This window comes from Anabrus simplex, chromosome 5, assembly GCF_040414725.1.
Source record: "Anabrus simplex isolate iqAnaSimp1 chromosome 5, ASM4041472v1, whole genome shotgun sequence".
In the NCBI taxonomy this organism is placed as follows: domain Eukaryota; kingdom Metazoa; phylum Arthropoda; class Insecta; order Orthoptera; family Tettigoniidae; genus Anabrus; species Anabrus simplex.
The window spans coordinates 379,709,314-379,729,598 of NC_090269.1; the positions used below are offsets into that span (position 1 = coordinate 379,709,314).

General features: G+C 41.1%; 1 protein-coding gene across 1 annotated transcript in view; it reads right to left on the reverse strand.

Moving 5' to 3' along the window:
- Nucleotides 1-19,468, reverse strand: part of Tsp (Thrombospondin) — a 182,167-nt gene extending 162,699 nt beyond the window's left edge. Inside the window, exon 1 of the mRNA XM_067147719.2 lies at nucleotides 19,302-19,468. Within this exon, the coding sequence (XP_067003820.1) occupies nucleotides 19,302-19,344 (43 nt within the window). The 5' untranslated portion in view covers nucleotides 19,345-19,468. The remainder of the gene's footprint in view (nucleotides 1-19,301) is intronic.
- Nucleotides 19,469-20,285: the final 817 nt, after the last annotated feature.

The following is a 20,285-nucleotide window of genomic DNA, read 5'->3' on the forward strand; positions in this document are numbered from 1 at the left end:
CTGGTTGTTTGTTAGCGTCTAAAGTCCATAAAGTCCAGTGTCTTTTGGATGTTTGGTAATCATTTCTCGGGAAAATAATGAAAATCTTCATTTCACTAAGTTGGGTAGTCGGGATGGGAAAATTTGGTAGACTGTTCAAGAAAGTAAAACAAAATTGCAGTGTTCAGAATAAAAGATTTGTCATTGCTGAGTGAAGGAATTATATCAGTATGGCCATGTAAAGCTTGTGGGGAGGGAGTTTTAATATCCTCCATTGACGTATTCTTCGTCTTTTTCTTGATCCTCCATACTTCTCTTGTCGATTCCCGTCTCTTGTTATCTAATACTTAAAGAAAGCGGCTATGTTGGAGAAGACATATGTTTTATCACGTAAAATAGGAATTTACGTCTTTTGACTGGTTGTGTTATTTTAATAACAGCCATTTTTAACCAATAGAAAAATTGTCTCTTAATTCTTGCACTGGTTACTCTAATACTCAGTGAATGTTTAGCAAGTAAACCTTTTACACATATGTTCTTACAAAATTAAAAATTATGCTCTTGGACTTTTATGATAGTGAAACATTGGTTTTTGTTCGCACATGGTTTAATGTTTTTAGATTCAGAGGACTTTTATCAAGAGGACGTATATTCATAGTTTTAAGACAGTTGGTATTATTTTTTAAGTTTAAGTCATAGGTTAATGTTTATGGATCCCGTTTTTAATTAGGTCTTGCTAGCTCTGTAAAATTTGTATGTACTTTATGCATTGTTAATTGTAACTTCGTCTATGTATATTTTTCTTATTTTTGTCTGATGATGATGCACACCAGCATCGAAACCGGTACCGACTATAATAAAATGTTATAATTTTTCTTATAACATTGTATGGTATTGAATAGGTGGACCTCTCTCGTTTCCATTAGTCTCTTTCTAGGTTCACAATTTTTATTGCACATATAACATTTCTTTGAGGACCATTCAAAGGGTTTTAATAGAACTGGTCAACCACACTCTCCATTGTGTATGTATGTTGGGTAATCAGCCCGAAGGCTGGTTTGATCCTCTGCAGCTTCGCCAACAGCTGTCATAAACAGCCTAGGCGTCACTGAAGAGGCGTACTAGGGAAACGAGGAGTGAGGTAGTTTCCCGTTGCTTTCCTCACCGAGCCAGCAGTTGCTCTTACATATCAGTCTGCCATTAGGCAATGTATGTTTCCTGGAAACATATTTGGTATGTATATTATCTTGGTAACTGGAGGTACGCGAATTTCAAACTCCAATTTCGGCAGCCCTGAAAATGGTTAGATGGTTTTCGGTGGTTTCCCATTTTCACACCAGGGAAATGCTGGGGCTGTTCCTTAATTACGGCCGTTTGCTTTTCAATCCTAGCCCTTTCGTATTCCATCGTCAGCATAAGACGTAAAGCAATTCTTTTAACATGTCCATGCTGTGTTGTTAGATACTTTTCTCCGTTGGTGTTTATGTTCAATATATTTAGTTTTTTATGTGAAATTTTAGACCAGTTTTAATAGTTATAATATGTAAAGTTCCCACCATTATTTGTGCTTGTAATTTGTTTCCCAAAAATACTGCAATGTCAGCAAAGGCTAGACATTTCATCTCAAATCTTCCTCTTCCTTACCCCAAATTGATCCCTTGAATGCTTTTTTATTCATGTCATGTAATTTCCCATTCCCTCATGATTTTATTTAGGCTAATACCAAATTAAAGAGAATTGGTGAAAGTTCGACACCTTATCGAACCCCAGTCTTGATTTTGAAGGTGTCTAAAAGTTCACTTAGAAACTTTATTATTATTATTATTATTACTATTCGGGTTTTTGGTCCCTTGGATGAATAGTCAGCGTCGAGATCTTTGGTTCAGGGGCGCTCGTGCTCGATTCCCCGCCGAGTCGGGGATTTTAGCCATTTCTGGTTAATTTTCTTTGGCTTGGAGAGTGTTTGTTTGTGTCTGTCTCAATACACATAACCGACCACACTGCCAACCATCACAGAAACACCCAACAGTGAATGCATACCTCCATATAGGGTTGGCGTCAGGAAGTGCATCCGGCTGTTAAACTGGGCTTAATGCATACAAAGTGCCGACTGGGAAAAACTAGGAATAATAATAATAATAATTCCATATATATGAAAGACACTATCAGTTACGCTTATACCACTTAGACCACAACCTCTGAAGCACTGTCACGGTAACAATCCCATTTGTTTCGCTTTCACTGTCACAAGTGGTGAGAACTTGCAGCCAGACAGCTGTTCGTAACTCTAGCCATGGCGTGTATCTGATATCCCACTTTAGATTAACTGTTTGTCGACAGTATGCGTTTCTACAAGATATACAACATCACGTAATGCCCTGAAATAGGCACACTACTTGTAATGTAAAGACTCGCTCTGATCAAAAGTTGTTAGAATGAGGACATCTCGGTGGAAAACATCGACGTCGATGGATTGTTGTACGAGTATTATAAACCAAACCAAACCAAACCCTTTGGCGCTGATGGGCCACTGCGCAGCCTGAAGGCCTGCAGATTACGGGGTGGCGCGTGGTCAGCGCAGCGAATCCTCTCGGCCGTCATTCTTGGCTTTCTAGATGGGAGCGACTATCTCACCGTCAGTCCCTCAACTGTTCCCACGTAGTGAACCTCGAACCGGCCCTCAGGTCGAGGTAAAGATCATGACCTGTTCGGGAACAAAACATCGGGTCTACGGGTAAAAGGGAGACTCGTTACCCCTACAACGTGAAGCCAGTTTAGGAATATTATACTCGGATAAATAAAGTGAATATCTTGTCACGACTCCTTGGCTGAATGTCAGAGGTTCAGAGGGTCTCAGATTCGATTCCCGGCCGAGTCGGGGATTTTAATTACGTCCGATTAATTCTTCTGACTCTGGGAATGGGTGTTTGTGCTTGTCCCAACACCCCACCTCTTCATATTCAGACAACACACCACACTACCAACCACTACAGCAGAAACGCGCAATAGTGATTACATCCCTCCATATAGTGTTGGCGTCAGGAAGGGCATCCGCCCTTAAAACAGGACGAAATCCATATATGCGACACCCGCGACCCCACAGGTGTAGGGAAGAAGCGGTAGAAGAAGAAGATCTTGTCTCTCTATATAGAAGTGAAATAATTTCTGTCTGCCTGCACTCCGAAACCACCTTTAAGCCACTGGAAGGAATTTCATGACATTTAGCCCTAACATTCTCAGATGGAACTTTCACATGGCTGTTTTATTTCAAAATATTGTGAAATTATTTGTAAGATATCAGGTAACAGCTTAAAATTAGATGGCACATTTTTTCTCGCTCATTCACGCCAAAACTAAAGGACTAATTGAGTTGAAATTTGGTGTGGATATATCTTAGTTAGTGAATTCAAACACAGATACAACTCCTTGGCTGAATGGTCGGCGTTTGGGCTTCGGTATAAAAGATCCCGTGTTCGAATCCTGGTGAGGTCATGGATTTCAATCGTGTCTGGTTAATTCCTCAGCTCCGGCGACTGCGTGTTTGTGGATATCCTAATACGCTCCTCTTCATCACTCATAGTTATTCCACCCCTCCATATAGGGTTAGTGTCAGGAAGGGCATACGGCCGTAAAACAGGGTCAAATGCATATATGCGACACAGTTCACACCCGCAACCCCACAGGTGTGAGAGAAGAGGTGCAAGAAGAAGAAGAAGAAAAAAAGAAGAAGAAAAAAAGTAAATTCAAATACAGACCTATTCTTACTTTTCACTAGTTAACCTTCCGGCTTCATGGCTAAATGGTTAGTGTGCTGGCCTTTGGTCCAGAGGGTTCCGGGTTCGATTCTTCGCCGGGTCGGGGATTTTAAGCTTCATTGGTTAATTTCCGATGGCTCGGAGGCTGGATGTGAGTGCTGTCTTCATCATTAGAATTCATCATATGTAGGGCCATATCCTCATAGACGCGCAGGCCAACTATACGGCGTCAACCCGAACAAGCCGCACCAAGCCTCCCAAGAGGCTACGCGCCATTATTATTAGTAGTTACCCGTTTCAAATTGAGAGCCATCTCTTCTATTTACTGAACGTACGCATGTTTTATCTGCTGGAAACTAAAGTAATGGGCAGATGGTTAGAGAAGATTCGTCACGTCAGAAAATGTACTTGCAATTCAATTGTTTTGTTTTTACAATTGGCTTTACGTAACACCGACACAGATAGGTCTTGTGGCGACGATGGGATAGGAAAGAGCTAGGAGTGGGAAGGAGCGGCTGTGACCATAATTAAGGTACATTCCCAGCATTTTCCTGGTGTGAAAATGGGAAGCCACGGAAAATCATCTTCAGGGCCGCCAACAGTGGGATTCGAACTCATTATCTCCCGAATGCAAGCTCACGGCTACGCACCTCTAACTGCACTAATTCAATTTTATATATATGATTCTTCAACTATCGACCCATCAACGAAGGGTAAAAGAGAGAAGCAAAAGCAAAGTCACCGATGGAAGAGGTGGAAGGCAAAGGCCAGGAGTGTGACACTTGCTGGGGTAGAGTGGTTAGCTCTACGCCCTCGGGGCTTTGCCCCCAGGAATTACCTGGTGTTCATTTCTGGTGTAGCATGAGTGCGCTTCAGGGCATCTGCAACTCCGGAAGGAGAAAACTCGTTTCTTAAATTTTTCGACTTGCTGAAGGAGAACCGAACCGGAGTCGGACGAATCTATTCTTCTTCTGGACAATTTAAATATTGCACACTTTGTATTCTCTCAGTATTCTTATCTGTATATATATATAAAATAGCTTGTCCTGACTGACTGACTGATTCATCATCGCCGAGCCAAAACTACTGGACATAATGAAATGAAATTTTGGAGATACATTCATATTAAGATGTAGGTGCTCGCTAAGAGAGGATTTTTGGATATTTCGTCGCTAAGGGGGTGAAAAGGGGGGTGAAATTTTAAAAAGAGTGTATCTATATCTCAAAACTTTCAAAGTTTACACATGTAAAAATTGGTATTTAGAATCTTCTTTTAAAATAAGGACACACGTATTTTTTTGTTTTCTGAAAACCCCAATAGGAGGGGTGAAAAAGGGTGAAAATGGGGAAAAATGGGTTGAATGCCTTCAATCACGATACCGGTACTTATATCTCAGAAACTGAAGATATTACAGACCTGAAAATTGGTACTTTTGATCTCTTTTAAAAATAAAGAAACACGTATTTTTTTATTTTTGGAAAATCCAATTAATGGGAGGGTGAAAAGGGGGTGAATTTTTAAAATGAGTGAACCTATATCTCCAAACTTTTAAAGTTTGCAGATGTAAAAACTGGTATTTAGAATCTTCATGAAAAATAAAGAAACACGTATTTTTTTGTTTTCGGAAAATCACAATAGGAGGAGTGAAAAGGGGTGGAAAAAGAGTTGAATGCCTTTAATGAGACTACTTATATATCAGAAACTGAAGATATCACAGACCTGAAAATCAGTGTTTGGGATCTCCTTTAAAAATAAAGAAACGCGTATTATTTTGTTTCTGGAAAATCCAATTAAGGGAGGGGGTGAAAAGGGGGTAATATTTTAAAATGAGTGTATCTATATCTCAAAACTTTTAAAGGTCATATATGTGAAAATTGGTATTTAGAATCTCCTTTAAAAATAAAGAAACACGTATTTTTTGTTTTCGGAAAATCCTAATAGGAAGGGTGGAAAAGGGTGAAAAAGAGGTTGAATGCCTTTAATGAGGCTACTTATATTTCAGAACCAGAAGATATTAGAGACCTGAAAATTGGTATTTGGGATCTACTTTAAAAATAAAGAAACACGTATATTTTTGCTTTTGGAAAATTCAATTAATGGCGGTTAAACAGGAGTGGCAAATTGGGGTGAAGTTTTTGAAAGACTATATCTACAGAATATCTGAGAAGCGTAAAATGTTACAGACATAAAAAGTGGGTATTTGGAATCTCCTGTAAGTGTAAAGAAACATAGGTGATTTGTCTTTGGAAACTCCACTTGAGGGGAACTAAAAAGGGGTGAAATTTTAAAATGAGAATTTCTACAGTATATCTTAAAAAACTTAACATGTTACAGAAGTGAAAAATGGTAATTTTTTAATTCTATTAAAAATAAAGAAACGTGTATTTTTAGTTTTCGGAAATACCACTTGGGAAGTGGGGGGGGGGGGGTGTAAAAGTGACTGAAAATGGTGTTGAATTCTTTTAATTAGGCTAATGATATCTCAAAAATGAAGATGTTACACACGTGAAATTTGATTTTTGGAATCTGCTTTAAACGTAAACAAACACGTATTCTAGGAAAATCCAATGAAAGGGGTTTGGGGGGTTAAAGGATTGAAAAAATTAATTGACTTAATTGTATGAGAATACATACATCTAATAAAAACTAAAGTTGTTACAGACGTGAAAATTGGTATTTTGATCTCTTTTAAAAACAAAGAAAAGCGCGTTTGGGGGCGGAATAACCTTGGGGTGGGGGGGCGGGAGTGAAAAGGAGCTGAATTCCTTTCATGAGAACACATAAATCAAAAACTAAAGAGGTTAGAGTGGTGATAATTGGTGTTTAGAAGATCCTTTACTATTAAAGGAACAAGTATTTTTTGCCTTAATATCACTTTGTGAGGGGGGGAGGGGGAGTGTGAAAGGAAGTTAAAAAAGTGAATTATTTTTAAGGGGATACTTATATCTCAAAACTGAAGGTAATAAACGTGAACATTTTTATTTGGAATCTCCTTTAAACATAAAGAAACACACCTTCTTTTAATTTTTTGGGGGGTGGGGGTAAATAAACTTAACGGCGGTGGGGTGTAAAAGACGGTGAGACCAATTGATTTTACTGTTCATAATGTACTTATAAGGAGCCTCCGTTGCTCAGGCGGCAGAGCGCCGGCCTCTCACAGCTGGGTTCCGTGTTTCATATCCCGGTCACTCCATGTGACATTCGTGCTGGACAAAATGGCGGCGGGACAGGTTTTTCTCCGGATACTCCGGCTTTCCCTGTCATCATTAATTCCAGCAACACTGTACAATATTTCATTTCATTTGTCACTCATCGATCATTGCCCCAGAGGGGAGCTTCGGCAGCCGGCACAATTCATATTGTCGCCGCTAGATGGGGCTTTATTCATTCCATCCCTGATCCTATCGAATGATAGGAAACAGGCTGTTGACTTTCGATGTACTTATTCTGATCATAAACCGATCATTTTTAATCTTTCCTGAGTTCTTTATCAACAGCCATCTTTACCTTCGGAAAACGTTCTTAGATTAGAGTAGATTCTCCTGGCATATAAATAAAAATTTAAACACATTTGAAATAAACGATAGGAATGATATTGACCGTCAAATTGTTCACCTCTATAATAAGGTCACTAATACACGGAGGTATATCATTCGTATCGCCAGAAATCCCGCACACTTGCCTACGCGCGACAATGGTGCTGGCCACATTGTCAACAATGACAATGGCAGCAGATGTAATTTACCGCCAAGTAGCGGTCTTGCATATTGCTGTGGGGTCTAGAACATATAATAATAATAATAATAATAATAATAATAATAATAATAATAATAATAATAATAATAATAATAATAATAATAATAATAATAATAATAATAATGTTCTGGACCGTCGTCACATGTGCGGACCACGCTGGAAACGGGTCCTGGACGGCTAATGACTAAGAATGCAGTCCGGCCGCGTTTTCAGTAGGCTACCGCCAAGGCACCCAAGACGACACCACGACAGATCCCCTGAAGGATTTGATTCATATTAAAAGTGCTTATAGGAAAAGATGGCAAAGATTTAGGGACCCAACTAACTGGGTGGAATACCTGGACCTAGCCCGGGAAGTACGAAGTCGTTTGCTGGAAAGAAAGATTGAAAAATGGGAGGAAACTTGCCGTAATCTATTAGAAAGCGAGTCAGATCGCGAATTTTGGCGGATTCTCGCAGAAAACTGGTCAGATCGCGAATTTCGGCGGATTATATATCTAAAACAATAAGCATTCAATTATAAATTTCAGTATAATACCGTAAGCGAAGCACGGGTATCTTGCTAGTTATGTATATAACATTAGGTGACTAGGGTGTAATAACTGAAACACACTTATTTTCTCATCCACAATAGCAATAATAATTTCGTGTCGCTATTGCTAGCCTCATGCAGCCGATGTAAGGCGGCATCTGCCGTATATAGGAAACTGCGTGTTAATGAAGTAGAGGAAAGCGTTAGGCGTGGTGTGAGAGTTGCAGGGATGTTGAGGAAAGTACAAACGCACAGTCCCCGAGCCAAGGAATTAACCAATTAAGGTTAAAATCCCTGACCCAGCCGGGAATCGAACCCGGGACCCTCTGAACCGAAGGCCAGTACGCTGACCATTCAGCCAACGAGTCGGACAGCGAGGAGATGACATTATGGAACTGTTTTACCTCTTGCGAGTAACTGGACGTGAACTAAACCCCCTTAACCGAAGGCGACTATGCTGATCATTCAGCCAAGGTGCCGGACATAATGGCATTTAAACAGAAAGACCTATCATATTGTATTGCTGTGTTGTTGTTGTTGTTGTTGTCGTCGTTTGTGGTTGTGGTGGTTGGTGGTACGATTCAACAACAAAAAAGGGAAACGACAAGGGATATTTCCTTCTCGGTTGTAGTATACAATACTGCATCACAGAAACGTTTGGCGGTTTGCCGATATAACCGGGCGTCAGACTATCTCATTTAATCTCTGGCCTTCATACTCGATCATGCAGGATTCTATTCCACACAGACACACACTGAAAGAGTTGGTTGTGCGACTGAGATCGCATAGCCGTGAGCTTGCATTCGATAGCTGGTGGGTTCAAACCCCACTGTCGGCAGCCCTGAATAGTTTTTCGTGGTTTTCTATTTCCACTTCAAACAAATGCTGGAGCTATACCTTAATTAAGATCAGGACTGCTAATCCTTGCCCATTCTTACGTAGCCGCAAGACTTCTATGCGCTCGTGTGACGTTAAACGTATAGCAGAAAAAAATAGTTTTTTTTCTAAGTGTTCGACACAGAAATGTGTGTCATGTAAACGGACTAGCTCGATTCGTTCATCTCGCGCTCGCTGTCACATGCACATTCACCACGTCCTTCAGTTACCGTGCCGCGGGTACGACAGAACTAAGGAAGGCTATATATAGCAAGGAGCAGGATTTCTGCACGTTCACTGCAAGATGTGGAAGGACATATGTGTGGACCACCAGAGGTTGAAAGACAAAAGAAACTTGAAGCACGGAAATGGATAAGCGAGGAGATAATTAATTTCGTGTGGCTATTTCTAGCCGAGTGCAGCCCTTGTAAGGCAGACCCTCCGATGAGGGTGGGCGGCATCTGCCATGTGTAGGTAACTGCGTGTTATTGTGGTGGAGGACAGTGTTATGTGTGGTGTGTGAGTTGCAGGGATGTTGGGGACAGCAAAAACACCCAGCCCCCGGGCCATTGGAATTAACCAATTAAGGTTAAAATCCCCGACCCGGCCGGGAATCGAACCCGGGACCCTCTGAACCGAAGGCCAGTACACTGACCAACGAGTCGGACAGCGAGGAGATGACATTATGGAACTGTTTTACCTCTTGCGAGTAACTGGACATGAACTAAACTATTCCAAGACCCCTGTTGAAATCAATACGTCCTTCTACACCTGCCATCTTAAAAACAGTCAGACACTACATCTAGCCAAGACCCACCTATGATTCTCATTATCTCTCCGAATGAACCCTTGAGTTTTCTCATGCAGTATTATCACAATATACATATTTATTTATTTATCTATCGTATGATGAATGTATACAGAGCTAAATCTGACGTAACCGAGCGAGTTGGCCGTGCGGTTAGGGTCGCGTAGATGTGAGGTCGCATTCCGTAGATGATAGGTTCAAATCTCAACGTCACCGCTCCTGAAGATGGTCTTCTATGGCTTCTCATTTTCACACCAGGAAAATACTGAGTCTATGCGTTAATTAAGGCCACGGTCGCTACCTTCCCGATCCTAACCTTTTCCCGTCCTTGTGTCGCCAAAATTCGTCTGTGTGTTAGTGCGACGTTAAGCCCGTAATAATAATAATAATAATAATAATAATATTATAATAATAATTTATTTTACCGGGTGAGTTGGCCGTGCGGTTAGAGGCGCGCGGCTGTGAGCTTGCATCCGGGAGATATTGGGTTCGGATCCCACTGTCGGTAGCCCTGAAGATGGTTTTCCGTGGTTTCCCATTTTCACACCAGGCACATGCTGGGGCTGTACCTTAATTAAGGCCACGGCCACTTCCTTCCAACTCCTAGGCCTTTCCTATTCCATCGTCGCCATTAGACCTATCTATGTCGGTGCGACGTAAAGCTACTAGCAAAAAATATTTATTTATTTATTTATTTATTTATTTATTTATTTATTTATTCGTATCAGAAGAAATACATCATATAAATTATTGGTTAAGAATGAGAAACAATAATTAGATAACTGGTAAAAACATACTTGAGGTACATTCAGAGTAAAACTTATATCATATCATATCGGACCAGAATTTGACGAGTTCTCGACTATTTGGTGTGGTCTTCACTATATCTTGCATGGTTCATTTACCATATCATTTAACTGCTATTTTAAAAATAGCATTTATTTACCAGCGGAAACATGACGCATTCTGGAATGTGATAGAAAAATGCATATAATTTTAAAATTCTTATTGTATTTTCGCGTTTATTCCAGATTAATTATAGCTTTCCTTTTTACAATCTGCTTTACGTAGCACCGGCACAGAAAGGTTTTATCTCGACGATGGGATAGGAAAGGCCCAGGAGTGGGAAGGAAACGGCCGTCGCTGTAATTAAGGTACAGCCCCAGCATTTTCCTGGCGTGAAAATGGGAAACTATGAAACAATCTTCAGGGCTGCATATAGTGGGATTCGAACCCACTATCTCCCGGATGAAATCTAATCGCTACACTCCCCTAACCACACGGCCAACTCGCCTGGAAAAAGGTTATCTTAGGATGTAAAACCGTGTGGTCATCGGTCCGTATCGACAATGAAAATTGTTAAAATGATTATTTAAAAAAATGAGAAGAAATCTTAAAAGAACAATCGTTTGAAGAAGAGAGGGAATCAGGAAAGAAGGAACCTTTGCATTAAAGTTCGAAGAAAACTAAACGTGAAGGCCTACAATATCGAAAGTTCATAGAAATGATCAACAATAAAGTTTACACTGGCCATTGTTGTGATGTAATTGATGTTATTTGGCTGCCACTAATTTCCAATAGATGGGATTACCGCTGCATGTGGAGTAAAGCAACCTACTTGAGTATCGGCGCAAAGTAGCTGGAGAGTTAGATAACTTTGCACACGCTATTTTTCCGCCAACGACGGGTACTACAGCTAGTAAACAATAATATAGTACAAAGTATTGTCACATACTATGGTTCAAAAGTATGGGAAACAACATCCCTAAGGGGGCAGCTGAGATAGAAATCGGATATTGGAGGCCTTGCTGTTGATATACACTGCGAGACAGAGTAAGAAATTATCATATCTGTAGAATCACATGATGTCATCAATAAAAATGACACTACAGGAGCAAAGACGTTGGAGTGGGATGGTCATTCGCAAGGAATGAACGAAGATCGAACTTGGGAAAATTATGGATGGAAGGAATATTCACGAAGATGACTGGAATGCGATGAACGACTATGATGTTGTATAAAAATCGCAGATGCCGGGCTGAATGGCTCAGACGGTTGAGGCGCTTGCCTTCTGACCCCAACTTGGCAGGTTCGATCCTGGCTCAGTCCGGTGGTATTTGAAGGTGCTCAAATACGTCAGCCTCGTGTCGGTAGATTTACTGGCATGTAAAGGAACTCCTGCGAAACTTAATTCCGGCACCTCGGCGTCTCCGAAAATCGTAAAAATGTAGTTAGTGAGACGGAAAGCTAATAACATTATTTATTTAAAAGCCGCAGATTATGATGATGGAGTTCCCAGATGCTTATCGCTCGCTCTTGTTCATAGTCATAAGCAAAAGAACAAAACAAGGACGCTTACCCTTTCACGCGACAATATCACTATCGGGTCCTGCAGCTTTACGTGGAATCTGAACCACAGAGACACGAATTTTCATTTCATTCATTTAAATCTTTGCTGGCTAACTGAGAGCCAGTGGCATCAGCCAACTATTATGCCTTCCTCTGGAGTAATATATATACAAAAGTAAATACCTTCCTTTCATGTATGCATAGGTCTCCATGTCCGGCGCCATGGCTAAATGGTTAGCGTGACAGGGGTTCCGGGTTCGATTTCCGGCAGTGTCGGGAATTTTAACCATCATTGGTTAATTTCGCTGTCACGAGGACTGGGTGTATGTGTCGTCTTCATTATCAATTCATCCTCATGACGAAACGCAGGTCGCCTACGGGAGTCAAATCAGAAGACCTGCACCTGGCGAGCCGAACTTGTCCTCGGACACTCCCGGCACTAAAAGAGCCATACGCCACTTAATTTCAGGTCTGCATGATTGCTCTTTCATTAAGCTTAAAATTACAATAGATATTTCCATCTTCTTTGCTGACTTTTCCAATTACCCGAGGTCGGCATTAACGTGGTTTAAATCCAATTTTTCCATTCTTTCTTGACATCAACCCTATTTGGAAGAATGTATTAACCATTGTGGTGGTTGATAGAGCGATGTATACTATGTAAATGAAGATGTGTATTAAGATGATCACAGGCACCGCAGGCTGCAATGTAGAGGAATTAACCAAATGCGGGCAAAATCCCCGGCCCCTCCGAGAATCGAACTCGGAGCCCTATTAACCGAAGGCCAGTACGCTGACTATTCAATCAAGGACCCGGTCTTCCTACATATTATTTTGTTTTCTTGTCCGTAATCACGTTATGCGATGTAGTCTCGTAAAATAAAATTGGCACTTATAACGAAATGTATTCCCAGGCTAACATTAATATTGCTTCCACCGCTCTCGTCATCACACCACATCATGCTATTGGTGTCATAAGATCCGCGAATGTTTCCAAAAAGCCATACAAAGTCTTAAAATATCCCAAAGAGAGATGCCAATTTCCCGAAACGCTGATAACATACATCAAATAATATAGAACTGTAACGCTAGGTCCGTGCTGTAATCAAATAAAATACACAAGCGATCTTGTACTCTGGCACGCAGTTATGTAGGTGTTGAATTTAGCATGAAGGAATGTCATACACGATTGTTCAACGCGCAGGCATGACTCGACGAGGTCCATACCAAAAGATTCAGAGCTGATCGATTAGGTGACTATGCTGGCCTGAATATCATGTTCATTGACATGAGTAATACATCCTCTTCATGTCTGATGCCCTAATTTGAGAATAAATTCAATTAAATCATTCACCAGAGTTTTTCAATGCTGCCATGATGTCCATCTACACTAGTATATTGCTTTCTTCTGCAGAGTTCGCACATGTGTGGTTCGTATGGCCATGCGATTTCTAGTATCAAGTTCACTCGTTTGGACAAAATAGTAATCATATTGAGAATTATGATCAAATGTAGTCAAACATACTGTATATCGTTCATCTTCCTTATCAAAAGATTCTGGATCAATCAATCAATCAATCAATCAATCAATCAATCAATCAATCAATCAATCAATCAATCAATCAATCAATCAATCAATCAATCAATCAATCAATCAATCAATCAATCAATCAATCAATCAATCAATCAATTAATCAATCAATTAATCAATCAATCAATCAATCAATCGATAGGCTAACCACTTGCCTTTGACAGTATGACCAAAAAGAATAGAATTCTCTGCCGATAGCTGAAAACCATTCTAAGTGCAAAGATTTCAAAAAGTGATAATAATTTTTTGAAGTGTAGAATGTTAAAATTTAACTTGAATGCAGACGTACTTTAAAAAACTAAAAATAGTTCTAGGTTGGTTCTTACAATGTAACCAGCAAAGTCCAAAATAATTTAACGAGCTACGTTTCTGAATTTTTGTTCACATTTTTGCCTTTAACATTGTCATTTACCACCACGAAACGAAAAAGCATTCCTTTTAGAATGTTCTGTATTTTGTCCTGTCAGAAACGTTTCATGAACTGGTGTTCACTTGTCACAACACAGGGCGAGCTGGCCGTGCGGTTAGGGGCGCGAAGCTGTAAGGTTGCATCCGGGAGACAGTTGGTTCGAACCTCACTGTCGGCAGCTCTGAAGATGGTTTTCCGTGGTTCCCGTTTTCACATCAGGCAAATGCGGGCTGTACCTTAAGTAAGGCCACGGCCGTTTCCTTCCCACTCCTAGGCCTTTCCTATCCCATCGTCGCCATAAGACCTATCTGTGTCGGAGAGACGTAAAGCAAATTGTAAAAAAAAGTTTAAAAATCATTTGTCACTCTGCAGTATCATTCTCATAAGGCGGCGGACGAAATAATTCGGTGTAGCATGTCATTTCTCAGTGTTCTCCATGTTTCTTGAAAGTCGTGATAGGGACAGCTGTTTCTGAGCAATTTCCTTTCACTGTCCAAGTGTTCCACATTTCTTGTGCATTGTGAAAGACACAGAAAGATGAAATTGACCTGATTGACCGACTGTGCAGTGAACGCGATATAGGCCTAGTGCGATATTGAGTGAACAACATAAACAAATTAAGCCCTACCTATAAGCAAACAGGAAACGCAAATGATCGCAAAACTTAGATTATGATGAGAGATTGGAAGCTGCTGTGAATTGTATGAGAGGTAAAGAGTTTGCACTATATTTGAGGGACACGGCCGCAAGTTCCTTTTTCTTTACGTGAATATGTCGTGTAAATGGAGTCCCCACTACCTAATCACTCGCTGTAAAGCCAGCACTGGTACTGTGCGAGGCAGGACAACGTCTTGCGCTAACATTTCTTCATCTTCCTGTAGTGTATGTTCCGTTCCTGTTTCTTTTTTTGGTCTTTTTTTTTTACTATTTGCTTTACGTCACACCGACACAGATAGGTCTTATGGCGACGGTGGGATAGGAAAGGCCTAGGAATGGAAAGGAAGTGGCCGTGGCCTTAATTAAGGCAGAGCCCCAGCATTTGGATGGTGTGAAAATGGGAAACCACGAAGGACGTTACTGTTTCTAGGAAGAAACTTATTTTTGGAATCACCACTGGGTGTTCTTCCTTCTCATTATTGTCGTTTCCAGAAATTCCGCGTATACAAATATGCCAAATGCCTCAACATTGTCAAATTTTTGTCATTTTTGTACTTGAATAATATCATTACGAAAGTCTGTGAAAAGCCTTGGAGTCATTATGCATTTTAATTAATTAATTAATTTAATAGATATAATGAAACCTTAGATGGGACTACTACTACTACTACTACCAAAACGTTTTCATTCCTCCCCTGAAGGGGGAGGCGGGCCTCTTAGACGGTAACGCCGTCGCTCAGGTCAGGAGATTTGTTACGGTGAAGGACATGCCCGGAGAAGGTGAGGGGGTTAGCGGCGGTGGCCTATACTAGAAACTGTCCCGGCATTCGCCTTAGGTCAGGAGAATGGAAAACCACGGAAAACCATTGTCAAGACAGCCGACGGTTGGGGCCAGCCGTGAGGTCCAGCCCTGTCCCGTCTCCCGAATGCAGAGACATAGACCCACGGTAGAGCCGTGATCACCCCTCCTCTGCTCGGTGGGCCCGTCAGAGTGCAGGGCTGTTGGACCATGGACCAGCTGTGGTCACTTGAGGGTTCAGACCCACTCTGTTTCTACCGACGATAGATGGGAACGAACAAATAAGTGGTACAATCACCAGTCACTTCTTCCAAAATAAGATTAATTCAGATGCTTATGTTACTCACGCTCAACTGCTGTGCTGTTGTATTAGCTGATGCTACTGAGGAACAACTGAAGAAACTGCAAAGGTGAATGTACTCTTGCATTCGTTTTATTATTTAATTAAAGTATGCAACTCATGTTGAAACACTCGGCAGGTTAAGGATTAAACAAATGAGATGTTTACACACTGTTACACTCATTTTCCAACTTTTGAATGAAGCAACACTACAGTACCTTTACTGATATCTTAGCTGCCACTCTCCACTCATCAGCGTTAACACCCGATTCAACTCCTCCTTTATACTATAGCCTATCTATAAATCGTACGTCAATGTACAAACGTTCGTTTCTCGTGTCTGCTGCTAGGCTATGGAATTCTCTCCCACGATGTTCCTCCTAAGTGCGTAGCCAGCTTGTATGAATAGGCACATACATGTGAATGTGAGAAAGAGTGACATAGTACTTAAGTGTATGTCCAACCCTAGTCTCGTTTCTTTACGGAGTCAGGATGAAGTGACATGGAATTTGGTAGCGAGTTCTTACAACCGGATGCTCTTCCTGACGTCAACCTCATCAGAAGAGTTAATGAGATGAAATGAATGACTTGATAGGCCTATATGATATTAGGAAGAAAGAGAATGAGACGCGGTGCCGGCACATAGCCTACTCCTATCGAACAACATCAAATGGTCTGGTCACGGCTTAACGTCTCCATCCGACGTCAAGAGCGTCATATGCTTCTCACTCCATATGAACTCTGCGGAGAGGTTAGGAATTGAATCCAGCCTTTTGACATGCAATATAATGATTCGAAATTGTATACCACCACCTCTCACGGGGGCTGGGTTTATGTGTCGTCATCATCATTTCATCCTCATCACGACGCGCAGGTCGCCTACGGGAGTTAAATCAAGAGACCTGCACCTGGCGAGCCGAAAATATCCTCGGATACTCCCGGCACTAAAAGCCATACGCCACTTCATTCCTACCCTGCTGGCCAACATTCTGATGGTGAACATTTTTTTGGCCAACGGGACTCGAACCGTCTCACCACGGTTTCAGACCATACGGACTTGACGCCTTAGCTTTCACACTCACCAGCCGAGCTTGGCGTAGTACTTAAGTATTTCCATTAATGATATAATTGTATTACAACGCACTAAGTCATATAGACCATCAGTCTGCTACGGATGGTGCATGTTAAATGTTGCAAGTTACTTGTTATTATTCTCCTTAGTATCACCATTATTACCCTCATTAATCTAGTTACGTAGATGTATGTAGACGTATGTTTTAGTCTATAAGTTAACACACTTCTTCTCCCCTATCATAATCGCAAATCATAACCATCACCTTATTTATTTAATCCAACAATCTATATTCAAGAACGTGATTAAGTGTAGATGAGGACCGAGAGCCCTAACTTTGCTACTTGTAAATAAGGTAAGGTAAGGGTGTATTCCTCCCGAAGGCAGGTCCGAACCTCCGCAGAGGTATGCCTGAGCCGGAGTTTACGTACGGTAGGGTTGCCAGTTCCTTTCCGCTCCTCCATTCCCTTACCCCCCACCAACAGCGCGCGGCAACCCATCCAAATCTTGACCACGCCCAATGTTGCTTAACTTCGGAGATCTCACGGGATCCGGTGTTTCAACACGGCTACGGCCGTTGGCACTTGTAAATAAACATAAATAAATTAATTCATTACAAAAATGCCTGCAAAAGGAAACAGAGCTATTTTTCTGTATCAACACAAGGACTAAAGTGATACTTCTGAGACAATTACAATGTAAGATTTGAAAAGATCTAATAAATTCAGTGTTTGTCCAACCCTTGTCCCGTTTCTCTACGGGGTCGGGTATGAGGTGAGATGAATCTGTCCTGGCGGGTTTCTATGATCGGATGCCCTTCCTGACGTCAACCTCATCGGAGGAGTTAATGAGATGAAAGGAACGACGTGATATATGGTAGTGGGAATGAAGAGGGTGAAACCCGGTGCCGGCACATAGCCTACTCCAGTCGAATACCACCAAGGGGTCTACTCAATGCTTAACGTGTCCATAAATTCAGTATTTAAAGTATATTTTATAAACTGATATATTTTATATACTTATAATATATTTTTACATTATTACATTGCAATTATCTCAGAATGATCATTTTTGCACTTGTGGCCCTTTTCTTCCCAAGGTGCGACATGATCTATATGGCAGTGAAGCGACATATTCAAAATGTGGCAAGCAATCGTATCAGAGAGCGTTAAGAACAGTTGCAATCTACTAGAACGGTAGATATAAGTGTGTTTATGCGAGTATAATACAGATTTTAACATCAAGCAGTACATGCACTTACCAGTAACCTAAAAAGTGTTGAATGTGAGTAAATCTAGATCGCTTATAATCTGGCAGCCCTCGTATGTTTCAACTCCAAGAGTTAGTCCCTCTACTTACCTACGTAGTCCGAAATGTAAGGTAAACTTGAACATAGCCTTGCCAGACGTCCGACTTTTGGACATCAAAAATGTTGTCCTCCTCCGCACGTAATTTGGAAGCGTTTCGTCCTCCTTTTGTATTTTCACACTAATTATTTGAAATCTAATAAATTCGTACAAGTTTTCAAAATATAAATTAAGAGAACACGGTAAAGTAATTTTAATCGTCACCTCAGTAATGACTCCTTAGTTCAGGAAATTTAGCAACGTTGCGTCTTATGGTAGCAATTGGGATTCCCCTTTCCCTCCAGTGCAGAGTGTGAGATAACATTTTCAAAAATAAAATAACTCCTCAGTTCAGGACATTTGGCAACGTTGCCTCTCATGGTAGCAATTGGGATTCCCCTTTCCCTCCAGTGCAGAATGTGAGATAACATTTTCAAAAATAAAATAACTCCTCAGTTCAGGACATTTGGCAACGTTGCCTCTCATGGTAGCAATTGGGATTCCCCTTTCCCTCCAGTGCAGAATGTGAGATAACATTTTCAAAAATAAAATAACTCCTCAGTTCAGGACATTTGGCAACGTTGCGTCTCATAGTAGCAATTGGGATTCCCCTTTCCCTCCAGTGCAGAATGTGAGATAACATTTTCAAAAATAAAATAACTCCTCAGTTCAGGACATTTGGCAATGTTGCGTCTCATAGTAGCAATTGGGATTCCCCTTTCCCTCCAGTGGAGAATGTGAGATAACACTTTCAAAAATAAAATCTTTGTGGACGGACGTTAGAAACAGACTGAACGTTGATACAGTGAAGGTTAAACTTTAAATTGGTGCAAACTACGAACATCGCAGTGACAATGGTGACTCTGAAATAGATATGCATACGTTCTTAAATGATAAGCTAGACATGGAAGCAGCCTAAACAGACGGAGTTGTCCTTTTTGGCTACCTCAACACGAGCAGGCTGTTACAATAGCACAACTCCAGTGGCATAAAACTTTCTTCAATGGATGGTATGTAACAATTGAACTTACCTCTCTTGCTGCGGCGGTCGAGCATTAGGGTGAACTTCTGCATGGAGCCGGGGAAGTCCACAGCGAAGAGTGTCTCCACGCTGCCTCGGAGTCGGCGACGAGGTTTGATGTGTTTCAAGTTCAAGGTGAAGACATCGCTCTTGATGGCTTCCTCCAGCTCACGGGTCGTCTCTGAAATAATATACAACACATAAATCAGAGCGAGAATTATGAGTAACCTCATCCACAGAATATCTCAGGTCAAAATCAAGATAACAATTATAAGACAGAGGTTAGTCATCAGGGACTGAGCAATATGGCTACACGGTTCGAGCTGTGTAGTTGCCAGTTCGCATTCGGAAGATGGTGGATTTGTACCCCACTGTCGGTAGCCTTCAACATGGTTTTCTGTGGTCTCCCATTTTCACACCAGGCTGTCCATTAATTAAGGCCACGCCCACGCCATAAGAATTAACTAATTAAAGTTAAAATCCCCGATCTGGCCGGATTCGAACCCGGGACCAATTGTCCAAAGGCCAGCATGCTAAACTTTTAGCCACCGAGCGGGGCAATGACCGATGAAGACGACAGTCTATTCATCACTTTACAATATCCTTACCATAATTCTATGCCTTGTGTTCGACGTTGACAGCTGTCTTCCCACGTATCTCCACCCAGGCGTAGTGAAAACATGATGGAGGATGATATTTTACATGTTGTCGGGAAGATCATAAAGGTGGCTTTATTGACGATAACGAAAACGAGTTTGCAGTGGATGAATCTGTGAAACTGATCACACAGCTGTTCACTTACGGCGAAAGAGGCAAAATATTACGATTGTTAATGTACTCTTTCCATGATTGTTGAGTAACTTTGTAAATATTAATATTTTTTTCAACTACTTCGCCCATTTCAGCCATTGCTAAAACATCCAGAACATCCCGGATTGGGCTTGCATAAGGGTGAATAAAACTTGGTACTGAAAAGGTTGAAGCCTCCGTGGCG